Source organism: Mesocricetus auratus, unplaced genomic scaffold (genome assembly GCF_017639785.1).
Source record: "Mesocricetus auratus isolate SY011 unplaced genomic scaffold, BCM_Maur_2.0 Super-Scaffold_100691, whole genome shotgun sequence".
NCBI lineage: Eukaryota > Metazoa > Chordata > Mammalia > Rodentia > Cricetidae > Mesocricetus > Mesocricetus auratus.
The window spans coordinates 7,829,863-7,852,505 of record NW_024429267.1 but is presented as its reverse complement, the minus strand read 5'-3'; the positions used below and the strand labels follow the sequence as shown (position 1 = coordinate 7,852,505).

Below are 22,643 nucleotides of genomic sequence, written 5' to 3'. Positions count from 1 at the left end.
TAGATGTGTTACTCTTGATCTATCCTTAAAATGTACTTACAGACACCTTTGCAGAGTTTGCATTAAAATGACTAACTGAAGACACTTTGGGGGTAAAATGAAACCAGACACCTCTCCAAGCTGCCTCCAGTAGCTGGACTCTGATGTTGCTGCTCCACCCTACCATCTGGCTAAACAGTTACTTCAACACTTAAAGACCTTATCCACATGAGTGTAAAAATCGATCCCCAGTAAGAAATTCTAAAACCTTACATATGAGCAATATAATACCTTATATATAATTTTTTCTGCTTCATTTAGAATGCATGGAGTCCAGTGCTCATTTGTTGTCTAAAAAGAAAAGAAAGTCAACTCTTACAAAGCAGTACATGTCATCCAACACTCCAGTATCTGTAAGCAATAATCAAGTAATTTAAGAAGAAAAGGGGCCAGCCAGATGACTCAGTAGATAAAAACAATGGCCGCCAAGTCTAACAACTTGAACTCAACACCAGGACCCACAAGGGGACAACAGAATCCCACAAGTTGTCCTCTGACTTCCACATGCATGTTGTGATACACACATGCCCCTCCATACACACACACACACACACACACACACAGACACACACACACACACATACACTTTGTCTACTCTTTGGAAACCCTACAGAATAATACCAAGTATGAGGTCAGAACACCACAGTCATCTGCTCCTTCCCCTCATATGTAAGGTACAGCATCCATTTCTTCTAAATGGTTTAATATTTGTTATGTGGGAAAATTTAAAAAGTCAAAATAATTACTAAATATAAAATATCACTGAAAATTGTGAAATTGTAGAAAATGTACAGCAAGAGAATTCTTCAGCAACATAAAAGCTCTTTGAAGCAACAATGTGCCTTAAGCTATTCAGTTGATTTCAGAATATTAATATTTCACAGATCCCACAGATATTTTAAATAACCAACTTTACCAATAGACTAAATTCTCCCAGCGTGACACCAAAGGAAAGTGGCCTTTCTGGATCAGTCACCTACCAAAGAAAAAAGGGAACATTAAAACATGAGGTGGTGGAACCGTTAAAACAGCATCTCCCCAATATGTGGTCAGCCCAGAACACATGTATATATGAACAACAAAAAACGAATTCAGAGGTAGTTTTTGTTTTTGTGTAACTAAAAATAATGATTTTAAAAAGATGAGGTCATTAATTTGAGACAAAGGACTTGGAGGGGTGGAAGGGAGGGATGGAAATTATGTAAATATAGTATGTGTATGCAATTCTCAAGAAATAAAAATTTGAATTTAAATAAAATGTAAAATTAATGATAAAAATCATAAATAGCAAGTAGATACATGTCTAGGAGGAAGGCACACAGCCCAAGGAACTTGGGAAGGAGGGAGGGGAGCCCTGGACACGGCCATGTGTTGATAGGGGCATTATGACAGCTCCTATGCCACTAACTGGGTATTTTCCCAGAACTCTGGTTTCCTACAACTAAGAAGCTCTGTAGCTATAACCGACAGATTGCGCATGTATCACAATGTTCTTCACAGACAGGTACAAGAAGGCATTACAGATGGCAACTTCACCACTGAATAATGGCTCCAACACCTCAGATTTCCATCTTTGGAAACATGAACTATCTTTTACTTCCCTTGAGTCTTCAAAACTGCCTGGAAAGGGAAAATACTAGGTTTTGTGCTTTGCTGGAGTTGTTTTACTTTTCTTGAGACAGGATCTCGCTTTGTAGCCCAACCTGGTCTTGAACTTTCAATCCTCCTATCGCAGCCAGGCTTCAGAATCTTAGTACATAACTTCCCAAGTCTACTTACCTCAAATCTCCCAATGATAAATTGCTTTTCTGTCTCTGAACTTTGATATATGATATTTATAGACAGTGTTTAGCCTGTGCATGATGTCAAGTCATAAACAACTGTACGCTTGTGATAGAGGCATGAACTACTAGAAAAGGAAATGTAAATATTGTTCTAAGTCATCCCAAAGGAACTCCATAGTCTTTGCAAACAAGAAATATATATGCATGCTCTGGGGTAGCTGGAGAGCACAAACAGCTTCATAGATTTTATTTGCAATAAATACAAATAAATATTTAATTTATATAAATATATAATGGGAGTCATGTGTGGTGGTACACACCTGTAATCCCTGTACTCAGGAGAAGGAGGCAAGCAGCCATGCTCAACTACATATAAAGTTTAATGACAGCTTGGCCCACATGAGACCTCATCTCAAAAAAAAAAAAAAGAAAAGAAAAAATGTGTCCGTGTATATCTGTGTCTCTGTGCATGTGTGTCTGTGTCTGTGTGTGTGTCTGTGTCTCTGTGTGAGAGGGTGGAGAGAGATAGAGAGAAATGATTTATTCATCTTTTAATAATTACTTCAAAATAACTTACAGCTATTTCAGAAGGAATTCTGATACAGTTCAACTCCACACTGCTAAAAAAAAGTCTACCTGTGATTCCCCAATACACATTTCTTACATCCCATATTTCTCATGCTTCTAGATAAAATGAGGCAACTACCCTGAAAGACATGTGATATAAGAACTGTTCACACATTTAAACTTTCTTCCTTTTAGGTTATTTTACTGTATTTCATCATAGGTCACAGATACCAATCTAGATATGATTGAGTGGACTCCTATGGATCTCTGTACATTTCTTATTAAACAGAAAGAAGTCACATGACTTTCTAATTGTACTTTCAATGGTGAAAAGCTTAGATAGGTTCAAACTGAGGTTCTCACTCAGTACTATGAATCTAGGATACACAGAGTAAAATGTGACGTTTCCATAACTGGATTTACTCTGGAGGACTGGAACCTGGGTAATTTACCTCATGCTCTGATTATTTCTTATTTCTCATAACCATCAGTTGACTCTGCATTTGACTTTCTAAATACCAGATATAAACATCTATATGTAGTACTATATGCAGTATCTTCTCTGTGTACCTAGCTTATTTCACTTAATTCCAATCACCAGCCCCAGCCATGTTACTATGAATGGCAGAACGGCCTGTTTTCAGGCAAAAAGTACTTCACTGTGGAAAGGTTCAGTATTTTGTTATTTCTGCTCATTTGCCTACTGTATTTCAGCTGCTCCTATATCTAGGCTATTGTGAATAACACTGCAAATGTCTCTTCAAGATGTTCACTCAGTTTATTTGGCTATATACCCAGAAATCAGTTGTGGATCTGATTGTATTCTTAATTTTAGGTTTCAGGGGAAAGCACTCTAGATTTTAAAACTAGTTAGATCATTTACATTTGTAATATAGAAACATCCCCACTTCTCCACACAGATTTAACAGTAGCTCTTTCACTTCAATACTGCACGGAGTATAATTTTTCCTGTTTACTATAACCAAGGACATTTAAGTTGTTATCAAATGTTTAATTCCTCCAGGAAGCCAAAGACAAAGTGAGTAGTAGAGTGTTTTGTTTTGTTTTGTTTTCCTCAATCTATAAATACATCTTATTAAATAGTGTTACACAGAGAACCCAGGACAGGGAACTAAAACCCTGTCTATCACTATGTTTCCAATCTAGTCAAAACTTAAGGCAAATTAACAAGAGAATGCAACTTGACTTACGTCAAGACTGGCTTCGAAGCCACTGTGGGTGCTCACGAGCTGTTCGTGCCCACTCCAGGCATAGGTTAGAGGCTGTAACTACACTGACCCACTGGCCCTGTCTGCTGGCTGACATTACCAACAGTCACTCCATCACCTTTCAGAACTAATTGTTTTGACAATATAAAAACGAAATTAGCTTCCTAAAGTTACATCATAACATGTACAACAAAATCCACATAAACCACAGAGAATAGTCACATGGTCTTACACTATATTTATGTGTGTAGAGCTCAGCAAACACAGCCCAGTGGAAAAGTAAAACACTGGTAATTTACAGGAGTAATTACCTTAAATTTAAATTGAGTTCAAAAAATCTGCAGATGGAGTATCATAAGATACAGAATATCACAAAACACATTTAATAACCAACTTAAAATACTGAAATCACTTACGTCATCTTCATATTTAATGTGAATGTCTGTGATTTTCACTTGAACATTTTTTATTACTTGAGTTGCCAATTTTTCCAAAAATGTATCTTTTTTTGCTTCTTTGGGCTTATCTATGGAAAGAGAAAAACGGGAGCTCAAGACTTGCAGCTCTCATACAGCTCATGACTGACGGCCAAGGAGTGCTACGGGCACTACACAACAGAAATTCTACACAACGTATTCTAGGGCCCTCTCTTAGATCTGCTTTAGAGCCTGATATACAGTTCCAACTTAAAGTTCAGTTTTATATTTAATCTGTACTCTAATGTTCATTTTACCTTCCAAGACAGAAATCAAGGTGTAAAAACAGCACAGGGAGAGAACTGTGTGTACCTACCTTTGGAGCGATCAAGACCTTTAAAACGTTTCTTAAAATGTTTTTTGTGCTTTTTACGCTTACGTCCTTCTCAGTGGAAGCATTTTAGTGAGAAAAGGATAAAAGTCAAGTTAGCAGACAAGAGGACAGAAAAGAAAATAAGAGAATTCTTCCTGACATCAAAGCCCAGCATCACTTACCTCCATCTACACTGACTGACCTACTACAACATAAACACAAACTCACAAACTTCCTTTCTAGATCAACAATCTTTAATCTAGAAAATAACTTGGCAGGCACAGTTACACAAAACACAAAGAAGATATATCCATTCCCACTGGGGTTTTAATATGCATAACTACACATTTACAGTGTCACTTTAAATTCAATGTCACCAAAATATCGGAAATGTAATGATGATGATATAAAACCTTCAGGGAAAGGTTTGGAGCAATGTGTGGCAGGGACATGGGAATAAAATGGGATGAATGGTTTGAGCGCTGATGGCCTCTCTAGGTGATACACTTCACAAACGGAACTGCTTAGGCATGGTTTATAGCTCATGAAATTATGAGGGCATGGGGCATAAAATGCATACTAAACAGTACATTCAGCTAGCAGTCATTCCTTTCCATTGCATCCTTCTTTATTTGGCATTTTCACATTAACCAACATCTTTCTGACCCAGCCTGTGAATGTTCTACATGTTCTACTCAGCAGGCAGGCAGGCAGGCAACAGCTGTGACCTGAACTCCCCAAGGATATTCCCCTGACTCTGTGCCCATCCTCACATTCTGCTAAAGGACCTTCTGCATTGCTACTGCATCTAAGACACTAGTTGAGCCCATCAACCCTCTGTTCACAATCATTTAAGGCTCTCTGCAGTCCGCCAAATAAAACCAAACGTGTCTGCACGACATGAGCCTGACCTCTGTTACTCCTGCCAGTCATGCATGCATAGGAAACTGCAGAAATGTCCACTGCGATTTATGAAGTTGTAATTGGGATGTTAATTGTATGAAACAAACATACGCCAATGTCTACAGCCTCCCTACACATTATTCTTTAAACACGCTGCCATCCTCAAGTTTCCTGAACAAACTTCTAGGCAGTACTGTCTCATGTCCAAAACTCCTGCCATATGACTCACTGCCTGTGTGAAGCTTTGCACAGCTACTCTGAGCAGCCCAGGGGTCTGTACCTTACACAAAATTCTAATAATCACAATCGGCGAGGGCATCGTATCTGCAGTGTTTGCCTGATTGTTTTGCTAGTGAGCAAGAGGTTCCTATGCAGTAGGAGGCTTCCAAGGACAAAGATTCATATCTAAGCAAAATGTACATAATATTTGTCTGTTCAAATGAATTAAAACATCTACACATAAATATTATAACAAACTATAAAAATAAGTTGGAGATGTGTATATAGCTACAAACTAGTTTGCTTTGTTGATATTTGCAAACTGTTCTACCATAAAATTAAGACATGAACTTGGGTTACAGAAATAAACTGTTTCCAGAAGAAAGCACATACACACATTACAGAAGCTGGATAGCACAGACACTAGAGTTTCCCAACACAGTCACAGTTCCTGACTCTACTCCACAAATCAAACATACAGAAAGACTGAGTTCTCAAGAAACACCACTTGGGAAAAAGTGAGAAAGCCAGTGCTGTCCAGAAACCACTCCACTAAGCTGGAGTCTCCAGACAGGAGACATTATCACCCTAGCTTTGCAGGTGGTCTCCCCTGTTCCATCTTTAACATCAGCAAGTGGGGCACCATATCAGTGCCTGAAACTGTTTCAAATCTACAAGAGGATGACATAGTGATGAAAGTTCCTAATTAATCTAACAAAGAATAAATTTATGATTCTCAAACACCCTAAAACAGTTGGTCTTCGGACCCTTTAATTCACATTTAAAGCATAAGCAACTTGAAGGGTTTTTAAGTAACATAGACTATAATTATTCATATTTATCATGCTGGAAATAAAGACAGAAACTATTTTCTTAATTCATTCAAAATAATATTAAGCCATCACTTGATTACTTACAATCATACAATATATGTATACATACATTGTATATGTATACATACACACACACACACACATATACAATTTAAAGTCATAATGAGAAGAATCACATGATCCTTCATTTTGGTGAATCCCCTTAATATCTGGCTTAGTAGAAGATGGCTAGAGTCACATATCTGTTTCTGCCTTCAATCTACTGAGATATGCTGTTCTGACTGAAGTACATGATAGAAGTATGACTTCAAAGCAGATATGCAACTGGAAAAGAGAAGAATGTTTTCATGGTCGTTTTGTATAATTACAGGGAAGGCACTCAAGTTCAGTGAGTGGAGTTTCTTAATTATAGTTTTATAGTCAGCCAAATTACAATCAGTTGGCCAGCTCACACATTATGTGGGCCTTTCACACACCCATGACTCATCACTCACTGGTTATAGGAAAATCATGCTGCAATGAGCTAGGCAAGGCACTCAGGTTCAGTCTTCTCACTGTTTAACACAAGAGGCACTTTTGCTGGAATCACCACCAGTCTCATGGGAAAATCTGGCCATCCTAGGTAGCTGTCAAGTTCAAGGTGGCAAACGAGGGGGTTCTTAAATTTTTAATGTTTCCTTAAAAGCTACTTATATATGCCAGTTCACTTTTACTTTGTTTTATGAAGTAGCTACACACTCAAACTTGAATGATGACAATCTGCCAATCTTTCAAGCAAAAACACACTTTGTTCATAAGAAGCAACACCGGCTAACAACTCCCACATCTACACAAATAATCACCCTTGAGAATCATCCTACTTCAGCACTCAGAAATGCTCCACACATACTTTCTCTTGCGTCCAACAAAATTTTAAAGACCTGCTCAAGAACTGTTTGTTAAAATTAAAATTCGATTTTATCAAGAACAAACTTTAAGAAATGCTGGCACAGTTTGTTTTCTTTTGCTTCTGTAGTGAGTGCAGAGTAACTAAGATCACAATGACTAGTGGTACACAGTGACGTTCCCTGCCAGGCCATGGCAGCCACTGAGTTCACAAGCCATTGCCTATACACCTGCACACAAATGTCAATTCCGTGAAAAATTGAATGCTTTGATAGCATTATAAAAATAGCCAGCTTTGCCTTTCTGAGAATCACTGCTCTTAAGCTTAAAAAAACATGGTGTGAAATAAGGGAAGAATATACATTCAGAAATTGAAGGGGGAAACTATCATTAAGTACACATTAGCTCCTAGCTAAAGAAACGAAGCCATCATCAAATGAACTCTTCTCACTGCACTTCACTTTATCCAGAATTATTTTAAAATCTAAAAGAAGAAAGATCGGTTAAGGCTTCCTTCATGGTGACTTCTGCTGGCTTTTAACAGGGGTTGTGTAAGGTATTAGGATGGGTCACCAACATTCATTTATAACTTCCAAGTAGAATTTTCATAGAAAGACCAGAAAACACTGGCACCAGTGACAACACAGAGAGAGCCAGCCCATTACAGCCTGTAAAATGGCACAATGAGCCTTGAGGCTCCCCCAAGCTATCCTCTGTATTAAACAAAGTAACAAATCAGCAGTCAGCCACAGTAGATTTGTAAAAAAAAAAAAAGAAAAAGAAAAAAGAAAGAAAAAGAAAAAGAAACTCTTCTCACGATAATTTCACTTAATGCTGTGAATCTGCCATGTAAATTCTCCCTATTGTCAAAATGAACATATATATTAAAGAAGCTTCTATCTGCATAAGAATTCTAACATAGAGCTCACTTTAAAATTTGAGATTCAGATCCACTTACCATTTAGCCAAAGCAAGTCTAAAGTGTGATTAAATTAACATAAAAAACTCCTGAAGAGTTACAAAACACGTAACATTTTATTTAAAATGTAAAAATTGTTAGTACATATCTGGTACAAATCCTAGTGTACAAATGGTTCCCTTCTAAATCCTACAGCAAACAGCCTTCAGTTTGCATTTGTGGAGCTTCAGGTTTCAACACACTGTACAGGACAGCAGACTAGAGAAGATTACACAGTCAGGGAGGACATGAGGAGAATCGCAGGCTTGAGGCTCTGAATGAAATATTACAAAAAAAAATGCATCTTACTCTTGCAAATTTGAAAATCTCTGCTGTAAGCAAGAGAAAGCACTCATGGGGAAGGACTACTACTGTACTAGAAAACTAAGGCCTAAGGGCAGCATGACTGTCATAATCACTTGCAGATATGAGAGCTCTCCACAGGGGCTCTCTCCCAGCACTGGTGCTTACTGGCTGCTAGCCTAGGTCCAAGCTCCTTGAGAAACTCTGTCTCAAGGGAGCAAGGCAGAGTGGTAGAGTAGGACCTGCCCTCCTCTGTGCTTGCTGACCCACGAACACCAAGCTCCCAGAATAGTTTGCCAGAAGGCACTCGAAGGTTCAGTGAATGAGTGGATGGCTGCAGAAGGGAGGGAAGGGATGGTGAGGGTATGAACATGAATTACATTTCCGTATTTCTCAAAGGATGGCACACCATCAAATGGATCCACAAAAAAGCTCAGGCACGGATAAGAACAGCAATTTCTTGAAATTAAGTATAATTAACCATGCATACCCACCAGGCTTGACATCCTTGTAAAGCAAGTTTTCCAAGCCATACACGAACTCCCCTGCATGTGCACCTGCATCCCACGGCAGCAGTAACCGAAACACAGAGCATTATAAGACACCTTTAGTTTTGCATGGGAAATACACCTAAACTTAAGTGCAAAGACTCAGAAACCACATGACGGGACAAGTGAAGAGTCAGTAACAGTAAAAGCACCCATTCCTAAGGAAACATTCCCAGTGACATCAGGTCCATTCTTTCAACAAACAAACCTTATTTTCATATTAAAACAAAAATTATCATCATGAAAGTCATAAAAATCAAGTAGGTCGAAGTAGGTAAACAGCAGTGACAGCTCAGGTCTCACTGTAATTTTCATTTTCAAACATAACACAATTCTGCTATCTGGCTTCTCTTCCTGCCTGTCATTTTGCCCATTTTCATTAGGTTCCTATGATATTTACCATTAATTTTTAAATCAGATGAGAAAAGTCTTATCTTACTTTAGTGTGTCACGTGTTCCTTCCTGCATCCTTTAGCCACTCAAGTCAATAATGGCTAGATAGCACCCTCACCTGTTTCCCTCCAAATGAAGCATAGCCTAGACTGAAGCTTCAGACTTAAAGGGAAAAAACTTATGAACTCCATACTCCTCCACTGGCTAGAGGGTAAGGTTCACTTTTACACTGGGTAACTATAAAGTCAGTTGGTTCATAGAAACATCACTTTGATGTATGTCTGGTAAATAATAAAGACTCGATAAATGCCTGTTCATTTATCCAACACACATACACCAAAAGAAAAAAAAACCCCACAGGAAAAAAAGAAACAATTCAAAATGAAACCTCCAAGAAAAAAGGTAATGATAAGGCATACATATAAGGACCAAAACGGGGATTATAGCAGCCGGAAAAGGCCTGAAAAACCAATTCATATGTGGAAAACTTAGTGTGTTCACACAGCAGACTAAACAAGGAATAAAAGGAAGTATTTCGGAACCATGAAAAACAAGACTTATGGAAGGAACTATAATCACAGTCTATCACTAGATCTTCATACGCAACATATATCTTATCACAGTGAGTAACTGGCCACAAGTCATGACCTATCAAGATTTTGAGAAGATGCAGAAGGCATCGCTCTGTGGCCTTTGAGTCTCATGTCAATAAAGACAGGGAGGGTAAAAAGAAACAAGATGCAAACTCCTTGATGACCATAAGAAGTCTAAGGTAAAGTCACACATCAGTGAACCAAAAGATGACAGTGTTGATCCTAAAACATAAACTGATCTCTAAGAAGAGAGTGTGAAGGACAGCAGAGAGTGCATAGGGGACTGCCATCTGTCTGTCATCTTAAGTGCCATGAGGAATCATTTGCTTTTTAAGTGTATGCATAGTGTACCTTGAAAAATTAGCATTTTAAATATGAACGTTAGCATATGGGAATCAGTGTAAGATTGCCTTCCCAAGTACAGGAAGCCACTCCAGAGAAACAAAAGGAGAAAAAGAGTTATTTTTACAGCTAAGAAAATGCACTAAAAGTGAAATAAAAAAACCTCAGTTTTTGTTCCAAACAATGGTAGCAGCATTTTAAGACATGACATGTTTAAAGTGTGTCAACATGAGGATTGTGTCTTTGCTCTTACTATCTGCCCACAAAGCCCAGAGCGTCCACTCGCCTTATCTCCCCGAGTTACTACACAGGCAATGGTGTTTAAAGTGGACAAAGACTGGGAAGTTAAGTCTGAATAAAATATGATAACCAAGTAGTAACTATTAATTAGCATGGTAAAATGTGAAACATTTAAGGGATTTGTTTATCATTCACATGAAAAGCATCATAAGAAGATACATATCCATGGAAAGTAGGAAGTAATCTTTACAACATAGTCAAAATGATTAAATGGATTTCTTCAGTTACAGGAAACCAATTTCTTAGCATATTTCTCAATTACTAAATTCAACTATTTTACATTCAGAACCAGTACATGAAAAAAATGAATTTGAAAACTGAATTTTACTTTCTGAATTTTATGTTTTTAATATTATATTTTATTGCATGTATTTATGTGTGAACAAGTGCACAGGCAGAACTAAGAAAACAGCTTACAAGAGTCATTTCTCTCCTTCCATCATGGGGGTCTGTGGAATCAAACTCAGGTTGTCAGGCTTGGTGGCAAGTGCCTTTACCCCCAAGTCATCTTTCCAGGCACCACTTTCTGAATGTTAAATATATTTCAACAAATCCTAAAATTTATCACCCAAGAGGCTGCCATGCTTGCATTACATATTGTACAGACTGAACAGACTTACTCATTCAGGACCAGATCCACATATGTTCACCCTCTATAGAGAAACCACAAGTCTCCAACAGGCCCAAACATATTAGCTCAGAGCTTACACACTAAATACCTAGCAGTCAAAATCTTGCAAGCACAAAGGACAAAATGTATCCCAATTAAACTGTCCACTATGAAAACAGATCATTTCATACCTTTCCGACAGAGCACTGAAAATACTAAATTACTTTTTAAGCAATTACAATAGTCCTTCCAAAAATGGAATTGGTGGTTTCACAAATACAACATATTAATTATAAATGTATAATTATGTATCAGTATACCAAATATGCATTATACCTAGATAGATATATGTGGGGGGGATATATGTGCACGTGTGGGGGGGGTGGATGGGATGTGAATTAAGAAAATAAACTTACTCTAGAAATTCTATAGAAACAAAATCCTAGCACTCTCCAAGTATCACGTCTCATTTTTACTGAACTATTACTACATACACTAATGAATCAAAAATGATTTTTTTAAATGCTACTGGACTGCCTTCAGAAAATTTCACATGCTTTACTTTGCACAAAGAAGCAACACAAATAAAGAAAACTTTTCCTAAAGATGCAGATATTTAAGTTTCAATGGAAGATAACATTGTAAAGTGTAAAAGAGAAAAGGGAAAAACTATTTAGGTTTTCCAACATTTTCTTCCATTATGGTAGCCTCTGTATTATTAGCATCATCTAGTAGAGAATCAACATTTCTGCATAAGAAAAACATACTTCAGGCTAAAAGGGGTTAGGGCCAGTGAACAGGAACTTTCAGCAGCAGATATCATCGATGCAACTGTTTGAGGAGGGTCTCCTATGTTGCCCAGACTATCCCACACTACTGGGTAACAGTGTCTCCCACATCACCCTCCAGAGTAGCCAGAGCTAAACAAACACACTCAGCTCTAGAAGTCATTTCAAAATAGAGTTCTCACTGATTCATGCTACCAGGGCCACAGAAAAAGCCCTCCCTTGTGTGTAACTGTAATTCAGGTAGTTTTTTTTTTTTTTTAAGTCAATATGAGCCTTGTCTTACTCTGGTTTGTTTGAAAAAAAAAAGAAAGGAAGGAAGGAAGAAAGAAAGAGAGAGAGAAATTTTATACATAGAATGAAAGAATAAAAATTAAAAAATATTTGCCGTATGTTATCAGAGACTATCAGCAGTCAACATTGAAACCCGTGCACACACCACCAACTGACTGGAAAACAAAGTGAAATACTAAGCTATAACTAAGTCACAAACAAGGACGTAGCTTGGTTCTAAAGAGATAGAAACAAGCTGGAATCTGGAAGAGCCCTTCAGTCATCGCACTACAAACTGACAATGCTTTTTACTTCATTCTGTCCTGGCTCTAGATATCAAAGTCAAAATCAAAATGTGACGTAATTGTCAAATTTATCTTAGATAAAAACAGAAATTTTTGAGGGTGTTAAAATGTCAAATCTGAAGAGATTTGTTTTGGGAATCATTTATTTCGTGAAGGGATGGGGTAATAGGATCACAGCAGCAACACCTTCCTGCATCTGTACTGTGAGAGCTTACCCCTGACATCTTATAAAAAAAACATAGTTTAAAATGAATGCAACACATAAAATACACATGTATCTCAATATTATTCAAAGCACAGCTGTCTTCAGGAACTTAGAATAAAACAGTCACCAGACAAAGGCAGGCAATCTTCAATGTTACTCAATGAAATATTTATAAGCAGTATTTTAAGATTTGAAAAGAAGGTTCATTCTTTGGAACCGGGATAAGAAAGTCTACGAAAGCCAAATGGTGATAGTGAACACCTTTAATCCCAGCACTTGGCAGACAGAGGCAGGCAGATCTCTGTGATTTTGAGGCCAGCCTGGCCTCCAGAGCAAGTTCCAGGACAGCAGAGATGCATAGAGAAACACCATCTTGACCAAAACAAACAAACAAAAAAGAGGCGGTACGAAATGATAGTAAATATGTCTAAACTATAGGCATGTCTAGGCATTTAAAATAAATGCTGTACCTCTCTCTGCTGCTTTTTTAAGGGCTTCTTCAATTCGGGAAAGCTCTTTCTGTTTAATATCCTGCAAAGATTTTTCTTCTTTCTCAGCATCATACTTAATACCTAAAAACATACAGTTAATTCTCACAAAAAGAAGTGAAATCAGTAAACAAATGGAAAACTTGAACCCGTTATACTCACAGGTTAACCTTATTTTTATAAGTCAGAAACACTTTTATTTTTACATAAAACTACATTTAAATGATTATAAAAATCATTTACACATAAATGATTCCTATTTATTTATAAAGCATCACAAAGTAAAAAAATGAAAGAAATTAGAAGCAGGAAGGTAGCTAAAAACAGAAATGACTAGACAGGCTGGATAGATAACTAAAAGAGAAAAGCAGAAGACAGAAATACTCGCTGCTCTGCCTTATGGTAAAAATGTTCGGATCTATAAAAACAAGTAAGAGTGCTGGAGATATGGCACAGTGGTTCAGGGCATTTGTTGCTCTTGCAGAGGACCCAAGTTCAGTTCCCAGCATCCACATCAGGCAGCTCACAACTAGTTCCAGAAGATCTGACACACTCTTCCAGCCTTCAGTGGCACCTGCACACATGAGGTGAGCATAAACTCACACAGGTACACACAGATACAAATAAAGAAATGCTGAGTGTGATGGTGTATGCCTTTAATCCCAGAACTCCAGAGGCAGAGACAAGAGGATCTACCAGTTCAAGGCAAACCTGGTCTACAAAATGAGCTCCAGGATAGCCAGGACTACACAGAGAAACTCTGCCTCAAAAAAATAAATAAATAAATAAATAAACAATCAAATAAATAATGACATCTATCATCTGCTGTCAATGTAGATTGATAAAAGTGTTTTCAAAAAGTATTTTGGGAATAATTAATAATCTTAACACATCATTTAATCTGTAATGTTATATCCGATAATAATATTCTAAGAAAACACAAAAGTTAAAAAAAACTATAAGATTTTGAATGAAATATAGTTGCACATCTATGAAGCTGCCATGATGAGAGGCATTATACAATGAATAAAAAAAGCAACTTTTTAAGAAACAAAAAGGGAAATAATCATAGTATTGTATAATAGCAAAAAATGTTAACATTTACTATCTTTCAAAATTTTCAGTATCACATTGAAAACCATGAGACACAAAAAAGCATGGGAAAGTCAAACCAAAGCTATGTATTTAATAAGGTAACTACTAACTACATGTTTGAAAGAACACTTGTTAAAATCAAAAGCAACAAAATAAGGAAAAAGTTTCCTGTCTTGAAATATGCAAATTAACATATTAGTACATTTTAAATGTCTTACTTTAATTCATTCTTCAAGTGCATCACAACTTTAAAAAAAGCTTTAGATACAAAATAAGTACATATCACAACTTTAAAAATACAAAATAAGTACTTGTGGGGAATAAAGTTAAAATAGACTGAATTTACCATCTTCAGCAACAACAGAAAAGCATTTGTTAATACAAATGTGGCAGTGTGTGTGTGTGTGTGTGTGTGTGTATACACATACATAACTGTATGCTTATTCACTACACCGTGTATATACAATCAGTTTCTTACATACGTTCTAGCTTCCTCATTACATTAGCATACTTCACAGGGGAACAATTTCACTTCATTGCAATGTCACTGAATGATTATAATGTAAAACAACATACTTGCTCCAGGAACCACAAGCAGGTATAATCCTTCTAGGGTGGCAACGACTGCTTCTCCATAAAGGTTTTTCCATGGAATCTTCAAAGTTAATTTATCTAAAGAAACATAATTTCCATCTTAAATAATTATTTGACTGCTAGAGAAGATACAAAAATTTCTCATTTCCCACGGGAAGTCTCCAACATTTAGTATGTTGGTCACTCAGGAGGGAAGAGGAGGGTTACATTTAAAATGTATATTTTATACTTTCCAAACTTTATGACAATTACCTCACTTGATAAGTCAAAGAGTAATCACAGCAATTTGGAAAAAGAAAAGGCAGCTCGGTCTCAGGAGAAATTAATCATTTATGTCCAGCAAGGTCATCACTGAGGAGGCTGGAGTCAGAGCTCTGCACTGGACACATCTGAAGACTGCACACGCTCTTCCAGCCTCACCAACAACTAAATCAACACAGCCACTCTAAGTCCTGTCTGTGGCCATCAACACAGCCACTGTAAATACTACCTGCAGCCATCAACACAGCCATTGTAAACAGTGTCTGTGCAAACAGGAACCAATGCAGCAGAGAAGTCCCTTCTCCCCTTTATGCATGTGAGTGGCAGGTCAAACAGCTATGAATGGAAGAGGCGGGGTCTGAAGGCAAGGCATGCTGTTTCACAGTCAATCAGTATTATCTTCTTTTTGGGGGTGGTTCGAGACAGGGTTTCTCTGTAGCTTTGGATGCTGTCCTGGAACTAGCTCTTGTAGACCAAGCTGGTCTTGAACTCACAGAGATCCATCTGCCTCTGCCTCTCAAGTGCTGGGATTAAAGGCGTGTCCCAGTATTATCTTCTTTTATGTCGCTAATACCATACAACTCAGATGTGTTACTTTCCAAATTACATACTGACAAATCACTCAGAAGCAGAACACACTTTCTCTTTTAGGAACTTAATGGTATTAAGCTGAGCGTGATGGTGCACACCTGTGATCCCAGCGTTGGGAGATGGAAGCAGGAGGATTGGGAGTTCAAAGCCAGACTGACCACACAGCAAATTCAAAGTCAGCCTAATGATATTCAGAAATGAGTCCATAAAAACTACCACTCTTCACAGAACAACTACAGCCCTAACTATAGCAGTAACTCATTTGGTGTTGTATGAGGAGAAGGCTGTGAATAGCAGAAGAGAGAGGAGATCTGAATTCTGAAACAGGTAAAGCCATTTGGGTCACCTTTTCATATCTGTTTATCTTTTTTCCAAATCTCTAGAACTCCTCTTCCCAAGGCCACAGACAGCTAATGTCCCAGTCAGCTGTCATGACTACAATTCTATCCTTTGCTACCCCTGAAGTTTTCCATGTTCCAAAAATAAAATACCAAATATCTTCCTTCGTTATAATTTGTATTTACTTATTTTATGCGTATGGTTGTATGTATGGATGTGCACCACATGCACGCCTGGTGCCTGTGGAGGCCAGAAGAGGGTGTTTGATCCCCTGTAACTGGGGTAAGGAGATATGAGCTGCCATGTGGGTGCTGAGGATTGAACCCAGGTCCTCTGCAAGAGCAGTCAGTGCTTTTAACTGCAGAACCATCTCTCTAGTCCCCTTCATTATAATTTTAACAAACAGTGACATTAGTCAAGTGCTGCTAGCAAGACTTATTAGAAAAGAATCTGACTTACTCATTTGTGGATATGAAATCATACAATCAGAATCACTGGCAACGTTTAAAGAAAGGCGCTTAACATTCAAACAAATTGAAAAACAATACAATGGACAGAAAGGAAATAAAATAATGTTCTACAAAGGAGAATATTCTAGTCAACTGAATAGCTACAAAACCAAGTCAGTTTTATGTGGAAATGTAGTCAGGGATAAAATATCAAATTATTTCTGTATTAAAAAATTTCATTTCTTGCCAGGCATGGTGGCACATGCCTTTAATCCAAGCACTTGGAAGGCAGAGGCAGGCAAATCTCAGTGAGCTCAAGGCCAGCCTGATTTACAAAGTGAGTTCCAGGATAACCAGGGCTGTTACACAGAGAAACCCTGTCTCAAAACAAACAAAAAAAGTTTCATTTCTCAGGGGCCAGAGATGGCTCAGTGGTTAAGCTAAGCACACATACTGCTCTTTCAGAAGATCCAAGCTCAATTCCCAGCACCCACATCAGGTGGCTGACAAACACCTTCAACTCCAACTCCAATGGCACCCTTAGCCTCTGTGGGCACTTGCACTTGTGTACACACACACACACACACACACACACACACACACACACACAGAGGGGGGAGGGAGGAAGGGGGAGGGAGAGAGAGAGAGAGAGAGCCATATCCATGTAATTTAAAATAATAAAAATATCTTTATTTCATTTCTCTTCAGCTTGCAAAGCTGTTGAGTTTGTTTTATGGTTTCCAGGTCACAGAAGTCTATAAATCACATCAGTACATTTCTGGATCACTTCTAATTCTTATGGTTTTATAGTGAGTACCACCTATATTTACAATGGGCAATAATTACACATAACTTCATGACCTAACAAGGTAATTGCCTTCTTAGTGAGGTTAAGATAAAAAACACAGGCACTAGCCCTTTACCATAACAGAAAAGGACTGCCTGTTCCTTACCCTTCTCTCCATTTACCCTAACTTATCAAGTCATCCTCCAAAAAGGTCCTGAAATAATTCAGTAGTTACAAAACAGTCTCATTTCTGAGTGTATGTGGTATTGAAGACTGAACCTAGGAGTCCCACACGTCAGGCAACTGCTGTACCACTAAGCTGACTCCAAACCACATGATTTACTTTTTTAGAGGCAGAGTCTAAGCTGTCCTGTTTGGCCTTGAACTTGCTCTGTAGTTCAAACTCAAATATATAAGCTACTCAAAAAAGTACATATCAAGAAAACAAATAGCCCCATTTAAAACGGGGTACCAATCTAAACAGAGAATTCTCAAAAGAGAAAACCTAAATAGCTGAGAAACGCTTAAAGAAATGTTCAACAATCTTAGTCATCAGGGAAACGCAAATCAAAACTACTTTGAGCCTTTGCTTTTTCGCCATCAGGATGACTACGATCAGTAAAACAAGCGGTAGCTCATGCTAGCAAAGATGTGGAGTAAGGAGATCACTCCTCCATTTCTGGTGGGAGTGCAAACTTGTACAGTCACTATGGAAATCAGTGTGGTAATTCCTCAGGAAGATGGGAACCAATCTACCTTAAGATTCAGCTATACCACTCTTGGGCACATCCCAAAGGATGACTCACTCAATCATGTTCACTGGTGCTGTATTCATAATGGTCAGAAATTAGAAACATAGATAACCCTAAACAGAAGACTTTATAAAGAAAATGTGGTACATTTACAATGAAGTATTACTCAGCCATTTAATTGGGGGGAGCTAGAAAAAAATTATCCTGAGGAATCCCAGACCCAGAAAAACAAAATTTTATGTATTCACTTATGAGGATATTAGCTATTAAGTCATTGATAAACAAACTAAATCTGTAGAACCACAGAGGTTAGGTATAAAATAAGGGACTGGGAGGACAGATAGATCCCATTAGGAAAGGGAAATAGAATAGATAGTTATGAATGAATAGAAAAGACTGGAATGCAAGGATCTAGTAGGCAGAGGACAGGAAAGGGAGATGAGGGAGGAAATATGAGAAGAGACAGAAAAAATTAAAGGTTATTGGATGGGTATTGTAAAAACCCTAATACAGTAGAAGCTTTCTAAAATTTATACATATAGGAAGGCTATCTAAATGAAGTAGTCAGATAATGGGAGAGGCAGAGCCATCTCTTGTCACCAAATGAAGTTCCAAATACCAAGAGTGGGTACTGGAAGTTTGAGTTGTTGGTCAAAGGGGCCCTATGGGAATCCCCAAACAACCCAGTCTATTGCCAAGACTACAGGTTGCTCTCTACAAACTGATGTCAAGACTACATGCTAAAGACAACACCTACACAACTCACTGACTATGAAGAAGTCAAGTTTGTCCCTACTGAGAGCCTTCACCCTACATTCTGGCATCTTTGGTACAAGCAGATACTCTGAACAATACCAAAGGAGAAACATAAATACAAATCCACCTATATATCCTATAACCTACAATGCTGTTCTGTCTGCAAGATATGCTAGGGTGTGGCAGCACAAAGATTGTGGGAGTAACCGATCATCATCTTATTTGACTTAAGGTCCACTCTACAAGATAGAAGCCACACCCAGCACTGCTTGGAAGAACAAGAACCTAAGATTACACAGCCTAGGGACCTAGGGGAAAACCAAATACTACTGCTTTAAAAATTAATAATAATAAATGTAGCAATAAAATGACCCCTAATGACATTCTGCTATACTCATAGATCAGTGCCTTGCTAAGCCAACATCAAAGAAGCTTCCTTCTGCAGTAGATGGGAACAAATACAGAAACTCACAGCCAGACATTATGCGGACAGTGAGAAACATAATGGGATGTTTACATTAAATCCCTCCCCTCAGAACTCAAAGAGCACTGACAAAGAAGAGGCCAGAAAGAGTGTAAGAGCCAGAGGGGATGGAAGACCCCAAGAAAACAAGACCCTCTAAATCAACACAATCAAAGCTCATATGAATTCACAGAGCCTGAGGAAGCATGCAGAGGGCCTGCATGGGTCTGTACCAGGTCCTCTACATATGTATTATGGATTCCAGTTTCGTGTTTTCATGGGATCCCTGAGCATGACATGAGCAGGCATCTGATTCTTATGCCTTTTCTTGGGCTCTTTTCCTTCTGTTCATTTTGTCTAATTCCAATGTGCTAAGTTTTATTTTATTATATCATATCTTATATTATTACCCAATTGTTCTTTCATGAGAGACAGAAAGAGATGGATTCAGATGTGAGAGGAGGCGGGGAAGAACTGTGAGAACTAGAGGAAGGGAAAATGGTAACAGGATATATTATGTGAGAAAAAAATCATTTTCAATAAAAGGGGAAAAAGGATACTGAAAAGTAAAAGATAAAGCTCTAAAATTCAGCAGAATAGTAATTGAATAAGGGAAATGATAGAGTCCAGCAATAGGAGCAGAGTGGATGAATGAGTCTTTACATCAAATTCTAAAGTAACAATAACACATCTAGAGAGATAGATTGATGATAGATGACAGACAGATAGATCATAGATGATAGATACATAGAAGATAGACAGATTTAGATGATAGACAGACAGATAATAGATGATAGATTAACTGATAGATATAGATAGACATTTTTGTTTCCTTAAATTAAGAATCAGGTCACATGAACTATTTGATAGAACACTATAGATTAAATTTCCTATTGAAAATTTTCTTCAGCTGACACATATGCTGAGTTATGGATGACGGATAAAAGTTTAGCTACAAAGGAGACTTTGTACTTACCGAAGCATATCCTCCAAACCACACTGCTGCATAATACATCAGGTGAAGATGGGTGAACAAACAGGAGGGAAATGAGCTTCACTTAAAGTCTACTTAACAGAGTTTTTAAACTATATGACTGTCATATATATATATAGTACAGGAAACTGAGTTACCAACTTTGAAAACAGAGATGTTTTATGTAGTCGTGACCACCATAGTTCAAATGTCCTTCCACTTTAGAGAGTATTTTTCTATCCCTTTGTTTTTAAAAAAGCACATAGATACTATATGTGTACATTAGGTTTAGAACTATGAAATTAATTATTTCCGGAAATAATTAAACCAAAAACTTCCCACACTTTCTGTAAAGCAAAGACAACTTATTGGTTAACCAACACAAGTAAAATAAAAACTATAAGGACTAAGTAACTCAAAGAAGAGTGAAGTACTTACCAATTTGACCAGCCTTGACTTTGAAAGGAACATCCAATTCACTCTTCAGAAGAAAGAAAAAAATTAAAGGACTTCTTTAGCAACCCCCAAATCATTTATGTACATGAATGCTACCCACTTGAGTAACCCATGGCAATGAATGCTTCATTATTACAAAAAGAAGTCACAGAGAAGCAAAATTATAAGTAGAAGGGAGTTCATAAGGAAGGTAATTGTATAAACTGATTATTTTAATGAATAAAACAGATGGACACTGTTTACCTGAAGTGGGAAAGAACAGGGTCAGAGCACTTAAGTCAGCTAAAGACAATTACTGAATAATTCTCTCAGATAATACATTTAGCAAATAAGTAAAACAAAACTCCCTGAGAAGGAAAGCGCTAACATGCTATTTACCAAACTATTGTTTCTCTTAGGTAAATTATACATGCCAACCAACAATAATAACTTTTGCCTCATCTGGACTTAACCAGTCAGTACAGACTTCCTCTTAGTTATTACCTTTGTTTTTGGTGTTGTTGTTTTGTTTTTGTTTTTTTGTTTTTGTTTTTTTGTTTGTTTTTTTGAGTCAGGGTTTCTCTGTGTAGCTTTTACAGACCAGGCTGAATTCAGAGATATCCACCTGTCTCTGCCTCCTTAGTGCTGGGATTAAAGATGTGTGCTACCACCACCCAGCCTAGTTATTACTTGACATATATGAATACTATGAATATTTGAACACTGAACTACAATACTGTAGGTTACAATTAACTGAGAATCCATTTTCATGATCATACAATTCCATAAACACTCTTGGTTCAGAGGAACTGAACACAAATACCTTTGACAAAAGAATTGGAATAAGCAGGGACTCTGTTCTCCAGAGTATACTCAACAAAGTCACCTAATAAATGCTGTCTCAATCACATTTTTATTTTCTTGGAATAATTTTAACAATGAATGAAGTTCCCATTCCCAAGTAAATGGAATTTCAGGCTAGGGGCACAGCACAGTTTGAAATCACCTGCCTGGTACATGGAAGACATTAAGGTTCAATCCACAAAACCATAAAAAATAAATAAATAAATAGCTGATTTGGTTAAACTGTGAAACGGGGCTAGTTTTAACTAATGAAGTCTATGAATTATGAAGTAACTTAATCATTAATTTTAATCAGAACTCAAATTGGGCTGACAGCACAATCTGTCTTTCGGGAATGTTAATGAATATTGTGCCCTAAGTTATATTTAAACTTATTTTCTTACAAAATCTTCTCATAAATTGAGAAAAATAAACTTGACTCTAACCTCTAGCAACATAATTGTTAAGTTCTAAATTTTTAAATAAAATGTTAAAAATGGTGGCATGCCGCATAAAGTCAGGGAAGGACAATTTACAATTCTGATATTTCCAACATGCCAGGCTCTTTCTCATCTTGGCAGGCCACAAAGCCAAAGCAGGTTCTGTTACTGAACCAGTGCTGACACTGAGAAATAAGAAAATCTAGCACATGCCTGTAATCTCAGCATTTGAGAAGTGGGGGCTGGAGGATCAGGAACTCAAGGTTAATCCTTAGCCACATAGTGAACATTATCTACATGAGACCCTATCTCGAAAAAGAAAAAGAAGCATGTATGTATACAAGCACAGATGTAGGAAATCTGAAATGTGATGAATAAACATGCTAGTGACATCCTAGACCAGTTTTGCATAACAAGTTACATGTGACCTCACGGGGAGGGGAGAATGAACGCTTAACAGCACACGATGCAAACTCCTCACTAAAGCTAAGGCTTCAGTCCTCCCTTACACCTC

At 37.5% G+C, this 22,643-nt stretch overlaps 1 protein-coding gene across 3 annotated transcripts in view; it reads right to left on the bottom strand.

Moving 5' to 3' along the window:
* Positions 1 to 22,643, bottom strand: part of Vps13c (vacuolar protein sorting 13 homolog C) — a 146,174-nt gene that overhangs the window by 112,622 nt on the left and 10,909 nt on the right. For 2 of the 3 annotated variants that reach the window (XM_005075600.3, XM_013117407.3), the window contains exons 3-10: positions 20,850 to 20,892; positions 15,023 to 15,118; positions 13,334 to 13,435; positions 9,004 to 9,066; positions 4,412 to 4,477; positions 4,036 to 4,145; positions 956 to 1,015; positions 271 to 330 (exon numbers count right to left, since the gene is read on the bottom strand). In XM_005075600.3, coding sequence (XP_005075657.1) covers positions 271 to 330; positions 956 to 1,015; positions 4,036 to 4,145; positions 4,412 to 4,477; positions 9,004 to 9,066; positions 13,334 to 13,435; positions 15,023 to 15,118; positions 20,850 to 20,892 — 600 coding nt within the window. The remainder of the gene's footprint in view (positions 1 to 270; positions 331 to 955; positions 1,016 to 4,035; positions 4,146 to 4,411; positions 4,478 to 9,003; positions 9,067 to 13,333; positions 13,436 to 15,022; positions 15,119 to 20,849; positions 20,893 to 22,643) is intronic. The other variant, XM_013117405.2, reaches the window with a different exon arrangement.